The sequence below is a fragment of the Lagopus leucura genome, unplaced genomic scaffold (genome assembly GCF_019238085.1).
Source record: "Lagopus leucura isolate 7727_CA_CO unplaced genomic scaffold, USGS_WTPT01 Super-Scaffold_100001, whole genome shotgun sequence".
NCBI lineage: Eukaryota > Metazoa > Chordata > Aves > Galliformes > Phasianidae > Lagopus > Lagopus leucura.
Window position 1 is genome coordinate 11,904,031 of NW_024962262.1, and position 17,378 is coordinate 11,921,408.

The 17,378-nt window shown below is 38.6% G+C and overlaps 1 protein-coding gene across 1 annotated transcript in view; it reads right to left on the reverse strand.

The window, feature by feature from the left end:
- Positions 1–17,378, reverse strand: part of FNDC3A (fibronectin type III domain containing 3A) — a 114,244-nt gene that overhangs the window by 9,086 nt on the left and 87,780 nt on the right. The window contains exons 13-24 of the mRNA XM_042866770.1: positions 17,082–17,256; positions 16,317–16,403; positions 12,799–12,937; positions 11,228–11,296; positions 9,556–9,674; positions 7,906–8,011; positions 7,640–7,815; positions 6,468–6,581; positions 3,780–3,929; positions 3,412–3,695; positions 1,226–1,435; positions 53–219 (exon numbers count right to left, since the gene is read on the reverse strand). Coding sequence (XP_042722704.1) covers positions 53–219; positions 1,226–1,435; positions 3,412–3,695; positions 3,780–3,929; positions 6,468–6,581; positions 7,640–7,815; positions 7,906–8,011; positions 9,556–9,674; positions 11,228–11,296; positions 12,799–12,937; positions 16,317–16,403; positions 17,082–17,256 — 1,796 coding nt within the window. The remainder of the gene's footprint in view (positions 1–52; positions 220–1,225; positions 1,436–3,411; positions 3,696–3,779; positions 3,930–6,467; positions 6,582–7,639; positions 7,816–7,905; positions 8,012–9,555; positions 9,675–11,227; positions 11,297–12,798; positions 12,938–16,316; positions 16,404–17,081; positions 17,257–17,378) is intronic.

Sequence of the window (17,378 nt, forward strand, 5' to 3'; positions counted from 1 at the left end):
CCACAACATTCACTGCCTCAAAAACAAACAAACAAAGTAGCAGCATCTTTACCTTTCAAGGCAGCTGGAACAGATTTGGGAGTAGTGAAAATATATTCTTGCGAAAGGGGACCTTCACCAGCTTCATTACATGCCTGAATACAAAATTTGTATGATGTTGACTCACTGAGTCTTTGTACTTTGTATGTATGACATGGTCCTCTGTACAAGGATACAAACCTGAAAATGGAAAGGGTGGCTTAGAGTAAATAGAGAGCCGGAGTACTGTCTTGTAATTTATTCCTATAATTTCCCACAATCTAATGAAAAACCAGAAATACTTAACTATTAAACAATGAACTCATTTTCAGGAGTAGGCTTTTGTTTCTCGTGACTGTGAAACTGAAACAAAATCTCTTTCCAACACAGAATACCGTACACTTCCTCTTGACAAAAATGAACCTAAGCATTTTCAGACACCCTTCTGCACTTGAAATGGGAAAGGACAGTAGTCCTCTCCCTCCCAACAATGCATACTTTCCTTTTTTGAAAAGTCACTTAAACTTGAAAATCAGGCCAACCAGCTTTTAGCTATTTGTGCCTTTGCAGCTCTCCCTTATTACACTTAAGAAAGGATCACAGATCCGACAGCTCTTGTACATCACTGTTAGATGTAGGTAAATGATGATGCTTAAATGTGAGTGGAGGCCTGAACTTTGTTTGTGTGCGTACCATGTACCATTGTGATAGCTCCTGCAGACTGGCCGCTTCCCTTCTTGTTGTAATTCTGACAAAGACTGATCTCAGCAGCTCAAATTCTATTTTCAGTTTTGGCATTCCCAAAACACAGCAGAGATTGATTTTATGTTTACAAAGCAGTGTACTGCTTACAGCAGAGAATGAAGAATCTACCTCTTTCAACATCGATTAGATAAAATTTACAGGACTAATTAGACTAAATACTTCAATAAAACACTAAAAAAAAAAAAAGTGAGAAAAGAGAGGAGTATACCAGTACAAAGCATTTCATTAGACTCTTACTATTGAACTGTAAATAAAAAAGCTATGAAGTTTTTCATCTTGTGCTTTGCAGCACTAAACACTACAGAGCTTCTGCCTTGCCAGATGAGAAGACCTCCTACTGCCCTTGCAAATTAAGCCAAGCAAAAGGAATTTTGCCCTTTGATACTATGTCCAAGCACCAGACCACGATGAAACAGCAGATTAAGGCAATGCCAAAACTAACCTTCCATTCTTATCCTCCATTTGAAGGTGGTACAGAATGGAGTCAGTTAACGCTTTTGCAGTTCCCTCTCCCCACTTCAGCTTGAGAGTCTGAGAACTGTATGCAACACACTCCAGGCGAGGAGGATCCGGGGGGAGAGGCTTTGTTTTCAGTTTTATGGTGTGGCTGAAAGGTCCTGCTCCAAGGCTGTTAAGGGCTTGAATTCGGATTCTAGCATTCGAAAAGAAAAGTACAAATGAACTTGAAATTAGATTAAAAAAACTAACCGGTTATATCCACCAGTTGTGATCAAGAGAGAATAATGGTATCGTATAGGCAGTACTTTCTATGGTGAAGAATTTTTTTCAGTATTGTACTCTTATAAACTCTCACGAAAATGCAGGAGTGTCACTCTCCTTGACAAATTCTAAGGGAGTTGAGCTGATTCAAAATTAAACGCATTTGTGTATTTGCATCATAAGCATTAGGGCAAAAATGCAAAAGCTACTCAAGAATGGTTCATCTTTCTGACCCTGCAAGGCCTTGTAGCAAAATTTCTGATGGCCAACCACTATAGAATTTGTATTTCTCACCCTGGAGAGTTGAGAGGACGAAAAACAACCAGCAAACAAACACCCCCAAAATATACAAATCCATAACTTTGGCTATTTCATCAGCTGACTTTGAGAATGACTACAGGAAAGTTTTAAGCACAGAGCTGGCTCATGTGAAAATAAGGGGACAGTGTCCAGCTCCTTCTCTTGCAAAATGCTGTTTTCACTGCTAAAGTATCTCCAGGTGCACGCAGACATTTTGGGTCTGCCTGAAATGGGAAAGGAGGCAATGAGAAGTTGAAGGTCACGTGGCAGAGGGCTTTGTAGAACTTGACATTCAGGGATAATTTTTATTTTTCAGGGAATTCAACAGAAAACAATGATGGCCAAGAAATTTGTTTCCAAAAAGAAAAAACAGAAAACAGAAAAAAACCCAAAAAAACCAAAAACCTGAGCCAATCTACAGATCTCACAGGTAGCCATAGATAGCAATGTTTGCCTAATCTCATTTTTCAAAGACTAAGGTTCACATGTCTGAAATAGTATCTAGGTAACTGGAAAAAAGTAATCACAGTCATTCCATTCTAAAACAATCAACCACACAATTTCAAAACACTGGAACAGAAACGTGTGTGCAAGTTTATGAATAAGTATCTCTTCTTCTCTACAGTAACATTTAACATTATGTTAATTTATTATAGCACAGAACTAAGGACTTCATGCAGCTTTTATTTGGACAGAGATGACAATCCAGGATACGTTCTGTAAAAGCACTTTTGTGGGTAGAAGTGCAGAAGCGCCTCTACAAGAAGCTTCTCAGTTTTCAGTTCGTTGATATGGAGAGCAACAGCTCTTTGTTTGCCAGCATTATTACTAAATAATTATGAGGCAACAGAAAAGATTTTAGTCTTGCATACAGCATTAAAAAGAAAGAAAGCCAAATCTTCAAGGTTACAGAACTATACTGAAACCAGTGTGAGCTTAAATTCTAACATCAGTGAGACTGATATTCTCCTTTAGGTTTTAACATAGAAGATGTGTGTTTGTAACAAGAATGTAGAGTGCCTTTAGGATCTCTACATTTCTATTTTTCAGTAACTCTTATGTCAAACATAAGGGACAATTCTGGTAACTGAAATTGTTCAATTAAATTTTAAATTGACTGATAGATTTCCAAACCAATGTTCTTAATGCTGACTGTCACCCAAATACATGGTATTTCTGCAGAAATGACATTGCAAGATGTGATGAGCTGTTATTAGATCAGACAATCCAGTCAAAGACTGGATATGGTCCTTCCTTGAATGCACTTTAGCTTGACAAACAGATTAGAAGCTATCTCTCTATAGAGCAAGCTATCAGAAAATGGTTATGAATCTGGACCTGCAATCTGAATTCAATTAAACTGATGCATTAAGAGATGCATCAAATCTACCACAATAAACAAATTAAAATAAATTGTTCTAGAAACAAAATAAAACCAACATAGCTCATCTATTTATGAAGATCATAATTACAGAGCTTCCTTTTACTCCAGGGTTATCTACTAATGCCTCTCAGAGTAAAGGTAGAGAACAAATAAATAAATGGAAACAAAGAATTTGCTGCTGTGGAATATACGTTAAGACTTTTGAGTAGCTTTGCATAGCATACCTGTAGGTTGTATCTGGCTGTAAGCCATCTATAAAATAGCTCAGAACCTTCCCAACAGTTATTGGCTGCTTATCTCCAAAGTCTATGCTGTAACCAATGATCTCAGACCCATGGTCACAAGGTTTTTCCCAACTTAAAGCAAGGCATGTGGAAGGATAATAGTGTGGACTTTCCACTTCATCTTCACTTAGTCCCCGAAGACAAGTCACAACTGCAGGCACAGAGGCTGGAGTCATGCATGCCACTACTTCACTGAAAGGGCCTGCACCCGCAACGTTCACTGCCTGCAAATGCAAAGCAGACCACGTTTTTATGGCAGAGACAATTCCTGTTTCCAGATTCCACTAGCAAAAGTTTTACACCTTTACCTGAACCCTGCAATAGTATATAGTAGCAGGCAAAAGTCCTTTCATTTCACAGTTGAGGCCAGGCCCGCAATAAGAGATCTGCATGCATCCTTCCATACCACCCCATTCCAGTCGGTATTCTGTGACATCAGCTCCATTACTCCCTGGAACCTTTAAAATGGATACAAGTAGTTAGAAGTTAAAGTCACTGACTGAAAATGAATAAATAAATAATCAGACTCCAAACTTTCTACATCTCTTAGTTTTTTTTAGGTTTGTTCCTATAAAGCAACAGGATCCTAGGCAACAGTGAGGCAGAGAGCTCTAAGCTCCACGGGAATGTTACCCTTCCCCTTTATTTCCTAGTTTTTATTTTAATACAATACAAATAAATCTGATTGCATTACTGGCCTTGAGTCATCCATACTTTAAAAACACTATTTACTATTGCAGACCACTTTGTACAAAGTAATTGTGATTTAGTTGCTTAAATACAGAGATGACCTAGCCTGTACAATTTAGCTTAGGAACTGCAAAAGCCAATGGCAAGAGATGGTCTTCTTGGGAGGGTTATGGAAGGTACAGGAATTTTTGCAGACTGGGTCTATAGTGCAGGGAGAACAACATGCAAACGCATGCTGCTGCTCATGTCTTCATCTTGCAGAACAAAGAACTCCTCCTCTGAAGCACATCATGGCTCTCCTGAATGGAAACCAGGCTATAACAGAGTGGGAAGCTGAAAATTGTGCACTGTCTTTTTCCAAGACAGTGCTGCAAAGCAGCTGGGATAGACAGCTATACAACACCACAGACCTGGACTGAAATGCCTCCTCCAGTAGCTTGTTTTTCCTCACTGCCTACCGCAAACTTAGCCTCCCTGTTTTTGGGGAGTTTTAATACTACCTCAGAAACAGTCATCTGAAATGCAGTTCCAATCAGTCTCAACTAAGATATGACATTACAGAAAGGTATCAGCAGTCAACAAGTTAATTAAGAAAAAAAAAGGTCAAAAACACCTTACCACAAATAAAAAGAAAAATCTTAGATCATCAGGAGAACTGAAGGAGAATGATGCTGCTGTTTTGGACTAAATATTCCAAGAAAGCAATCATATCAAGCCAACTGTTCCAAGACGTCTTCTGCTTTCCCCTTCTTTTGAAAGAGGAACATTCCCTACTTTCAGCATTATGCATGTGAAGATAAGTGACTCGACACAAACAGAATTTCAAAGGATAACATTTGATGTGATTGATAGACCCCCTTTCAAGCATTTGATATGCTGAAGGGTTCAGCTGCCAGAGAATTTCAGCAAGCAGGATCTGATACAGACCTCATTAAGTTCAACTAAGGCAAAGGTGAATTCAAATTCCTAGATAGAACTGTACTGGGGCTGAGGAGCAAGCTTACCAAAAAAGAACTTGGAGTCCTGGTATGCAAGCTGAACAGGAGTCAGCAGTGTGTGCCTGATGAAGGCTAGCTACATACTAGCTGAATTAGCAGAAGAGGATCAAGAAAGCTGAGAGGAATATGATTCCCTTCTGTTTGGCACCTGTGGGGGCTCCATCTCTAGTACTATGTCCAGATGTGGGCTCCCCAGTACAGACACTGACATACTGGAAAAAGCCTGGCAGATGGCCATCAAAAGGGAGGGCACTGAAATGAGTATTTGATACTAAGAGGAGTTGACTAAGGGGAAAGTTGCCTTAAGCTACTTACTGGGAGGGTACAAAAAAGACACTGCCAAATTCTTCTTGGAGATACTCAGTAGCAGGACAATAGGCAAATGTCACACCTTGTAGTAAAGGACATTTTGACTGGACTTAAAGGAAAAAAATCTGCAGCATGACAGTTTGCCCAGAAATAGTTTTGTGAGACTGCAGAACCTTCAAACTTGGAGATACGTAAAATGTGGCTGGACAAGGCTCTGAGAAACCCAATCTAAATGTGAAGTTAGCTGTGTTTTTGAGGAGAGAGAACAGTCCTGCGTTAATTATTCTGGGATTCTATAAAGCAGATATCTCAGATTGGCCAAACTATTTCTACCTGAGAGATTTTTAAGAGATTTCTTCAGATTTCTTCATCTCGTGGGTGAGTAAGGAGGGCCCCCCTGTGACATACCCAGCAGGAAGCATGAACAGTGCATTCTGGGTTAAACAAGTTTAATCTTCTGTGCAGTTCTGTAACCCACATGATTGTCTCCACCTCAAGCCATTGAAGAGCTCTGTTTAAACAGCGTTCTCAGAGAGAATCCTCCTTTTTATCAGCCTTATTTTTTTATCTTTTGCATTTTTTTAAATCAGACATCTAAATACCATGGGTTTCTAGGAAGTCTGAAAGGCTTTTGCTATGTTACTACTGATGCAATTACATAAAATTAAATCAACTTATGAAAACAACAAATGTACAACAATCCATGGATGTATCTGCTCTGAGGAAACAATTACATTAAAGAAAAAGAATTAATGAGAGCCTGCATAACTCAAATCTAGTGCAGTAGTTGTGGCAAAACTTAAATAAAAGAAGAAAGTAAGACCTCAGGTATCTGTGGGGTTCTAACTTACAGCTGTCATACCATGGTATGATGGATTACTTCTAAGTTTTCACCTACCAAGCTCTGTGTACCCAAGTAAGTATGTTTAAAAATATGATTAAAGTCTAAAGCTTTTAAAAATGCAGAAGACATTCACATACACAGCATTGCATTCTTACCTCCCAGGACACCTGGGCACACGCGGCAGATCTGCACGTCACCTGGGGGGGCCTGCACTGATCTGGTGGTCCAGGTGCTGTAGTAATTTCACATTTTTCCGAGTAAGGTCCAAACTATTGAAAAGGGAATTGATATAACTAACTGATAAACACAAAATTACTGCTTTCTAAACAGTTTGTCACAGCACAACTGTGTAAGAGCAGCCTGAAAGTTTGTACTGTTCACTTGCAAAATAAATCTTTGTGGACTGTGGACTGAGGATTTATTTCGGTATCTGACTATTCTCCAAAATAGCTGCAAGACTTGTCTCTACAGCAAATAAGTTCAGCACTTCAAACTCTCAAGCAGAAGGATTTGAAAGCACTTTCCTCTTTTGAAGCTATGTGTTTGCTACACCATAACAGAACACAATTTGTAACTGCCTATTTGTATGTAACTACAAGAAAGAAAAAGGATTCCAAAAATGCTCCATCTATAAACTGCTCTTTAGGGGATTTAAAATTAAGGTCAGTGCATTAAAGCTTTAAGCTGCAGACCTTTCCACAAACAGCGTCAACTGGTGATGATAGTTTTTATGAAGCAAACGCTATCAAACAAATGCAAGCAGCCCTGCCTCGGTCTTTAAATAAGGACTTTGGATACATAAGCAGATAATGCTTGTACTACAGCAACAATTGATTTAAACACATTTAATAACTCAACAACAAAAAAAATAGCCTTGCATCTGGTAAAACATGACTCAGAAGTTAAGCTAAATATTAAAAAACTCAGAATATGCTTATTAACATGTTCTAGAACAGCAACATACAGTAATAAAGGATGATCAGCTTACAGAGCTGAATACAGAAAACAGTTCACTACCTTACTTCACATAAGAATATTCAAGTCACAAAAATGCTTTGATGAAATACTTAGCACTTCCTAACCTTTTCCCAATGCTATGATTCAGGTATAAGACATAATTTAGCTGTTTTCCCTTCCTTTAAAAATCCCTTTGTTCTAAACTGATGTTTAACTCTTCCCACACAGCAATAAGCTCTGTGTACCAAACGAATCTACATTAAGAAATCCTCATTTTGAAGCGACTTTAAAATTGATTCCTACAAAACAGAAGATGCTTAATAGCAATTGTACTCTCCTGAATCAATTTCATTTCAGATTGCCTCCTTACCCCAGCCTTGTTAGCTGCTCGCAGTCTGAAGTTGTACATCCTCCCTGGAAGAAGGCTGCCTACCGTGCATTCAACATCAGAGCCTTGGTAAACCTCTCTGTGTTCATCGGTTTCTGTCTGAAACATTTCCAGACCATAGCAGCTAATGGGTGAGCCGCCATCTACCTGAGGTGGTCCTGAAAATAAGAAAGCAAACCTTACTTAATTTTAACACACAACATATTTTGATCCCTCAGTACCCTCAGGAATGGTTGTAATAGAATTACCCCAGCGCAGCTGAATTTCTCTTGCTCTTGGTCTACCCTGTAGCCGAGGAGGTTGGCATGGACCAGGAACCACTGCTGGTGTCTGCACCAGTAAAGAATCAGATGCCTAGGAAGGGGAGAGATTAATGAAGACACCTGCACCAAAACATCAGTTATGTTACAAGTAAAAGCACATACTTGAGTTCTTCCATTTCTTGAACCACATCCTCAAATACACGAAAATACTTAGGTATTAATACTAATACTTAGTATGTATGAATTGTAATACTTATTTAAAACCTGCTACAGCGATTACACAATATACAAAGTTAACTTTTGCCTTTGAGTCACTGTTATACAAGGGGCTACAGTAATAATAATGAAGAAGTCTCATTACAAAGCTAGTATAGGACCCTGAACTATGAATTGATATGTCAAGCCATTCTCTTTTCCATTAAACTGCAGTTTAACAGTTTCTAAAACCTCACTCCAAGAGCTGTACACTTCTTTCTGTGCAAGAGCCCCTTAGAAAGCCAAGTGGGCAGAAATGTCAAACAGAACTGATTAAGAAATTGAGATTTCAACTTTTTCACTACTTAGTAATACTTACTGTGTAAGTATTTGAAGTGTGCCAGAAAGTACATAGCAACATGCAACAGATGGCACTGTCTATTCTGGATGCAGAAAGGAATGAGTCAGCTGTGGTGAGGGGTTATTAGCTTCAGTGTGATACAGAACAAATATGCCTATTTCTGGACTGAAGGTGATAAGCCTTTTAGTTTACAACAGAGATGCAACTTAGAGTCTTTTTTCACAGCTGCTCTTTACGTATGTTCCAGTAGGAGTGCATTAGAAAAATCTGCTGCCTTTCAGTTTCTTTGAAATGTATTATTTCACTGAGCAACAGATGCTAGATAAAAAGTAGAATGTTTCACAGAAAAGTTTTCATTACATCTTTGTTTACTGTTTTTCTGTCTATTTCTGGCACTTCCAAAAAGTATTGCAACTTTCTGAAAGCTACCTCCATCTCGGAGCTTCTTGGGTATTTATTCTAAAATGTATTTATTCAAAGAAGGAAGGAGGTTGGCAGATTGAAAATCTCCATGGAAAATCTCCATAGGTAACTTGTGGGTAGGTGACTGGAAAATACACTGCCTTTCTCCTTCCCCTGTATGGCAGGAACAAAAGCACCACAGCTGCATCAGCACTGAAGAAATCTCAATTTATTCTCAAGACAAGGTGGCTGTGGGCAGGACTGTCTTTGCAGGAGACTTCTATATGGAAGAATTTCCTATAGCCTAACTCAGCTGCTCAGAGTACTACACTGATCACATGGAAAGCATTAAATTTAGTCTGATGCCTTGGGTTAGGACGTGGGAAAAGTCATTTTCAATTTACTAACGTTGCACAGGGAAAGACATAGTATTTTTTCTGTAAACAAGTAAAATCACATAAAGCAAAATACACCATCAGAAGAGAATATCTGTATGTATTTCTTAAAGAAGTAGGCAGAAACTTGAACCACTCTGCACCAGTACTGGGATTTCTTGGAGATTCTGACAGTGCTTTTGTTAGGCACTTCAGTACAATTATTCCTCTGACAGTATTTATGAACTGTTGGATTACGTTTTCTCAAAGATTTGTATTAAAAAACACATCAGCTAGTATTACCATGCTCTGCCCTCCTTCCCCAATGCAATACACACGTAAGCGGTAGGAACAACCAGGATTTAATCGATCACACAAATGCTCCCTTGCAGCTCCACTGTATATTGTGTCCCACTTGTTTCCTGAAAGGTAAAGAATAAGTGTGCAATGAACCAAGGTGTAATTTACCACACTTCAGTATCCTAGACTCACCAAATGAACATCTGCTTATGTGTTTATGAAAAAAGTAATATTAAAGGCTTGCTTTGCATGCCCTGGGAAAAGGTCTAATTGTTTCAGTTTCCTATACAAACTTGTGTAGAGCTGCAAAGTCAAACATCTTCCTTATTTGCTATTTACATTAAATAAGAGAGCATTTACTTTAAAAAAGGTAATTATTACTGGGTCAGCAACCATATCTAAACATCATAACCAAATAAAAATAGAAAAGCAACACTTTCCAAGGAAAAGATCTTTTAATTACATCACGTATATCCACTCTGCATATTGTCACTACAGCTTAAAATTGATAAAGCTCGTTTCTGTGTTTCTGAATGGCTCAGCATCATCGGGAACACTTGATTTCATTCTTCAGACAGATTCTTAAATGAGAACATTCTTCCTCTCTGAAACATTACTCTGCTAACCTGGAGCCTTTAAATTAAACCTACAATTCACCCCATCACAGAGGGCCACGAATGAAATGTAATGCACAGCTCACTGCATCTGCATCAAAGGCTTAGGCAAACTGTTCCACAAGTGACTGAATGTGGACATGCAACACAGTAAGGAAGTGTTGCTGAATACAATAAAAGGTTTAGATTTTCAAACAATTTAGTTGGGTACTTTTATGCCCAATTAAGAAACGTGCATGACGGAACATAAAAGCAAATAGTAGAAAAACTTCTTCTCTGAAGGAGTGGTCAGGTGCTGGAATGGGCTGCCCAGGGAGGTGGTGAAGTCACTGTCCCTGGAGGTGTTCAAGGAACGTTTAGACGTTGTACTGAGGGACATGGTTTAGTGAGAAATGTTGGTGATGGGTGGGTGGTTGGACTGGATGATCTTGGAAGACTTTTCCAACCTTGGTGATTCCATGATTCTATGAAAAAAATTACAATAAGGGTAGTGAAGCACTGGCACAGGATGCCCAGAGCGGAGGTGGATGCCCACCCAAGGTCAGGCTGAACGGGGCTCTGAGCACCTGATTGCACTTATTGTGTTGCTGATGATGGATTGTGGGAAAGCTGGTCCAGATGGCCCTTAAAGGCCTCTTCAAACTCAAACAATTTTGCAATTCTGATTCTAAAAACTTTTTCCAGCTACATCAGTGTTCCATCAGTGTAGCGGCAGTGAATGGAACACCGGTGATTCAATCATGCATCCAGCAAGGCTAAGTGGCCCTTTCTTGCCCTTTAAACATCTGAAATATATCATTTGATTTCCAAAACAGAACACGCTCATTTGATAGGTTAAACAGAGCAGCACTTTAGACTCTGTTTTACTGCATTTCTTTCTAATCCAGAGAAAGGAAACTTCCTGTGTACAAGTATCAACATCCTTGTTTTTAAAATGACAGACTCTTGCAATAATATCTGCTATCACATTACATATTTTACCCTTTCCTCAATTTACAACTAAAGGTGTGCATACAAAAAAGATCACAGCTGAATGCCAACACATGACTCCTAGTTCTTACCATTAGAGCCCTCAGAGATTTCCACAACGTATGTATTTATTGCTGCTCCTCCAGTGTCTTTTGGCGGATCTGTGAAAAAAGCAACATTCCAACTAAGCAGGTGAACTCAAATTGTTTTGTAGCTCTTGGGGAAAAATTGAAAAAGGAAAAATGGTCGCCCAACAGGAAATGAATGCTTTTTTCACCCAGTTGGCCACAGCATCCTGCATCCTAGTTCAGACAGCTGCAAATCATTCAACTCCTCCACTACCCTAAGCTGCCAAATCATAACACCGCTGTCATCCACAGATGATGTGTGATGAGTGAATTAGGCAGCTGGGAGATGCCACAGCAAACATTTCATTTAGGCTGAAGTCCTGCGGAAGGCTGCCCGATTACGGTTTCAGGGTCATTGATCCTAATGGCATTGTAATATGGACTGCAGATTGGAAAAAGATTCATATTTACAAGTCAGAATATATCAAAATGTCTGAAGGAAAACATGCAAAAAAAACTAAATATTCTGAGAGAGAACAGAAGTCAGGAGTTCTGTGCTGAACACTTGAACTTTTAATATAGCAACAGAAATCAAGTTCACTATCCTCCTTAGGACAATATGCAAGAAAAACATAGGAAACTACAGAATTATCTTTGGCATAATCCTACTACTCTTTCTCAGAGCTGACTTAGGGAACAGTAAAATTAAAATACTGTGGGAAAGCAACATTTTTGCCAAATATAGAGGCAGCTTCAATACAGAAGGGCACTGCTGCTATAACATTACATTATGAATATGATGGATGAAAGGATGTTGGCTCTGAGGCAAGCATTACATATCACATCATACTTGCTAAACAAAATAAGATGTATTATATGGCACATAACACTTCTTTGGTTGAAAGACAGCAGTTAATTTACTCCAAATGGAAAATGAAGCATTCATGTTAATTATCACTCATGAAAAAAAAAAAAAAGAGTACTATAGAACCATTAAAAAATAGGTATTTTTAGACAGTTTTCTTTTTACAAATTAGATATTCCTAATACAATACAATTTTACTTTTACAAATTAGATATTTCTATTTCTAACAACTTCAAACGTTCTACAAGGTAAGAAATGAAATTGCAATAACTAAGACCTTCGATCACTTGGTTTTCTGCTACAGTAAAATATCACAGCACTGCTTCACCTTTTCCTATTTCATTGCATAAAGGTGACAAAACTCACCCTAAGGAAAGTTTCTCAAGATCCCTAATGAAAAGAAAAAAAAATTAAAAAAAAAAATCAAGCATTTTACAGACAGAAGTTAAGCCTGGGCCCTTTTTTTTGATTAAAAAACCTGACAATTTCATAGCATCTACTTATTAAACCAGAGCAACATTAACTTCTTAGTATGCTGATCCATTACTCTTCCAATAATCACACTATTACTCTGCCACCACAGGTATTTTTTACCTGTATTTTCCTCTTAGTTGACTGAAGCTTTTTACAGTTGACTGAAATGTTACTGAAGTGAAACCTGGCCTTCTGTGTGTGAACATTCACAAAATAAAGAGAACAAACTATAAACAGAGCCGGACAACATTCTTACCCCAGATTATTTTAAAACTTTGTGCGTGGATTTTTCCCTTCACTGAGGGTTTTGAAGGTGCTCCAGGTTTGTCTGGGCAAGTAGTATAGTCTACTGTCTCACTTGGACTGCTTTTCCCTTCTGAATTATAGGCAATGACCTGTAAATATGCAAAAATTATTATAAGCACAGAACAAATATACCAGTATGCTCTTCAGTGTTAATGGTAAGAACAAATTAACTTATATGTATGCGTAGATAGATATGCCATCAGGAGGAATGAATCTATTATGTACCTTCATTTCATGATTTTTCGTTAGTCCTGCAGTTAGTCAACCACTATGCTGAAATTAAAAATGCCTGTGAACTGCTAGAAAGAAAAACAATCCTTAAAAACAAACAAACAAATAACCAAACAAACAAAAAAACCAACCTACCAAAAACTAGTAATGGTGAAGTTGGAAAAAACAAACCAACCAAACAAAAAAAATTAATAACCTGCCATATCCTCCAAATTTCAAATGCTGGTGTATAAATTTAGGTTTCTACTCAAGGCATTAAAGCAGCCCGACTGTAAAAGGTAGTTCAGATATGCAGCTCTCAGTGGTGCTAATGGAACCTGCAGGTGCTCAAACTGCTTTAATTCAAGTGAAGGATTTGAAAGCTTGTTTTTTTAAAACTAAGAGACTCAGGAATTAGTCAGGTCTAAGAGCTACTCCCTTTTCCATTACAGTTCTGCAGGACCATGGGATCCTATTCAGAGAAAGGCAGCAGTGCACCCTGGCAGCAGTGCACGTAGACTGTTTCATGGCCTGCCTCAGCAAGCCTTTCACTAGCAGAGCAAGGGATGTGATTTTGCCACTTTGTCCAGCATCATTTAGGCCAAATCTAGAACATTCTTCCCAGTTTTGGTACTCCCAGTTCAAGAGACACTGAGAAATTGGAGAGTGCAGAAGAGAGCCAGCATGATGATTACAGAACTGGAGAACAGGAGGAAAAACTGAGGAGTCTGAGTTTACTCTGCCTAGTAAATGTTTCAGTGAGGGGGATCTAATCACTGCCTTCCAAAACACAAGAAGCAGTTAAAGAAAATAGGAAAACACTCTTTTGGCAAGGATATGTGATGACAGGACAAAAGAGCATGGGCACAAACGTGTCAAAGAATATTCTGTCTGGATATAAAAAAAGAAATTAATCACCAGGAGTGCAGGCTGCTCAGCAAAGAAGAAAAATCTCCCTTGCTGGAAATATTGAAGTCTCAGGTCAACAGGAATAGAACAGGGTTAAAAAGCTTGACTGAAAGTCCTGCTCTCTAGACAAATTGTTGCCAGATGATCACCAAAGGTCTCTTCCAACCTGGACTGGTCTGTGATTCTAAGAAAACAAACTGCTGCTATTCTTTACTTCCTAGTTGTGCAGTTAATTTATCATGTATTCCAATTTGTTCCTAGCAAAAATCTAAGCAACCTAAATATATATATATACATTTTTTGCTTTTATATTTATTTAACAATTAAATAGAATCCAAATGATAGGAGTGATGTCACTACAGCTTGAGAAGAGGAAATGTGAGCTAACCTGCTTCTTAGACATTCTCCTCATAGAGTTTACAAGATTAATAATCATCTGTTTGTTTTTCTGCCTTACAAATGAAGTTACAAGGACAGTTGGTATTTACCTATCGTAATAAGGTTTCCAATGGTTACAAAGTTTCTTTCAAAAGCCTTAAGGAATATTACTACTAATTAAGTCTTTCTCCTGTATAATAAAAATTAAAGACCTGATTAGCGCACAATTTGTTTCTCCTTTATGCCCTATGAAAGTGAGCAGACTTCTGGTAGCAGTTCTGTTATGAAAACCGTAGTATAAATGTTGGTTCTTTATTTTAATGACAAACTTGGGATGCTGAAGTTAACCACGTACTTACTAATAATGTATGCCATTACCATACAGGGCTACTTTCAAAGGAAAACCATAATTGAGTACTGCAAGAGCTAGTTCCAAACTACTTAGCTGCTTTTCAGTTTAAATACATGTATAACCTGAACAGTGGCACCATCTTAAAAATATACTGTAAAATTTAAGTCACATAAGCATTAAATTATGGATATGTACCATAAGATGAATGCCTACTGCAATCTTTTCCACTTCTGAAAAAGTCTGAAGGCATTCAAGGCCAGGCTGGATGTTGCTCTGGGAGCCTTGCCTAGTGCTTGGCAACCCTGCACATAGCAGGGAGGTTGAAATGAAATATTCTTTGTGGTCCTTTTCAACCCAGGCCATTCTATGATTCTATAAAGTAGTAATATTCAGAACTGTAAAATACTTGCTGTAATTTCAAAAGGAGTACTTAAAGTATTAGACTCAAAACAAACACAGCAAGTGCCAGGCTTCTCCCTCTCACATTGCTAAAAGATACTGTTCTTAAGCAGCTCCACTTCTTGCTTATGAAATAGTCATTTAGGTGTATGCAAGAAAACAACTATGGACATTTTTTTTCCTTAATAGACTGGAGACCATTCTGATTCTGCTCCATACTATGGGACACACATCAGCTTTGCTCCAAAAGCCATGCAACTGTTCAAGCGTGACTTGATCGATCCTTAGCTAGCAAGTTAAGACCTTCAAAACGTAGGAATGGACTCAGCATCACAGTAATATTAGGGCCACAAAGATGGTGAAGGGCCTGCAGCATCTCTCCTATGAAGAAAGGCTGAGTGAACTGGGTCTGTTCAGCCTTGAGAAAAGAAGACTGAGAGGGGACCTGATCCAGGTCTATAAATATCTAAGGTGTGGGGGGCAGAATGGCGAGGCCGGACTCTTTTCAGTGGTGAGTGGAGACAGGACAAGGGGAAACGGCTGGAAACTGCAGCATAGGAAGTTCTGCACAAATGTGCGCAAGAACTTCTTTACAGTGAGGTGACGGAGCACTGGAACAGGCTGCCCAGGGAGGTGGTGGAGTCTCCTTCTCTGGAGATGTTCAAGACCTGCCTGGATGCCTACCTGTGCGACCTGCTGTAGGGAACCTGCTTTGGCAGGGGGGTTGGACATGATGATCTTTGGAGGTCCCTTCCAACCCCTACAATTCTGTGATTCTGTGATTCTGTGTAATATGAGTGATTTACTCACTTGGGTTCAATCACTGCATAGCAATGATATATTAAAAAAAAAAAATAATCAAACTTGCTCCTTATCCTGAGAGTTTGAGATGTTTTCTATCTACCAAAGAACTAAGTAATAGTACCTGTGTGACAGAGAAGCCAAAAAGCAGCCAAAAAGCTCCGCAGCTGATACAAACGTGGAGTAATGAGCAAGAATGACACATTTCAAGATGCCTGCAATGGTGCTATGCCCTTTCAGAGGTTCATACACTTCTACAGAGATGACCAATAAAGCAATGAGATGATAGTTTTAGGAGAGAGACTGGTTTCCCTTCAAATTTAGTTTCCCTTAAGTCAACAAGTCAAACCTCAAGTTCCAAAAGAGACCCAAACAGCCAGAGGAAGCCATCCAAAACCCACATATGTGAAAAATCTTACCCTAAACTTGTATTTCGTACTACGCCTCAAATTCTTCACTGTGTAGGTAAGATCGTCACCATCGTATTTTGGCTTGAAACCATATCCCTGCAGAATCAAAGGGGATTACTTGAAACATTATGTCTGTCAACCAGATTCTATAATATCGTTCATATAAATAAATTACTGCATCTTAGAGCGTAATTGTTTTATGTTCCTCTGACAAAGTAATTAAGTGTAACATCATTGTGTAAACACAAGATATTTTATTTCTACCACGTGTATGTGCTGTATATGAAAGCCAAGTATAAAAATAAGGGTGGGGTGAGGGAGGAAATGAATTAATCGTTCTCCAATTCTGAAGAGGAGAAAAGAAAAATAAAGAAAAGTGCAGAGTGTCAGGAGAAATTACACCTAACATTTTCCAGCGGGAGAACAAAGGTGCTTATGCTGAAATAACGTCTAAAGGGACTGCACTTCATCATGCCATTACTTTGACCCATTCGTACAGAGCTGAACTTTCACGAGCAAAATTAGAAAGTTAAAAGTAGTCCATTATTCTGCAGGATCGGGATTTAATACTAATGACAATTACTGCTGCAATGGAAAGGAGAAAGCTACGTGAGGCGGTCGCTGCAATGACAACTCTTTAGTTTCATTTCAGAAAACACAGTTCCCTGTAGAATATTCTAGCAAAAATAATCACTGTTGCACTTCAATACAATGATGTATCAAACACACACTATAGTCTCTTTCTTAAACTGAGAGTAAATACTTTGAACTTACTGAGTTCTCGTCCTCCATCTCTAGTATATATGAAATTCCTTCATCTGACGGTGTTCCTGAGGGTTTTGTCCACTGTAGGGATAACCAAGTAACTCCAGCATTAATCAGCAAAGGACTTGCTGGTGTAGTTGGGGCAGTGCCTGAGGTATGATACAGGACTTCTTCACTAAAACCACTGTGTATAATAAAACAGACAGCATGTAAAACTAACCAGACACAATAACTGATATCTAGAAAAACATCATTCTTACTAAACACAGCTATGACAGTTTTTTTGGATATGTGCACAACCAGAAA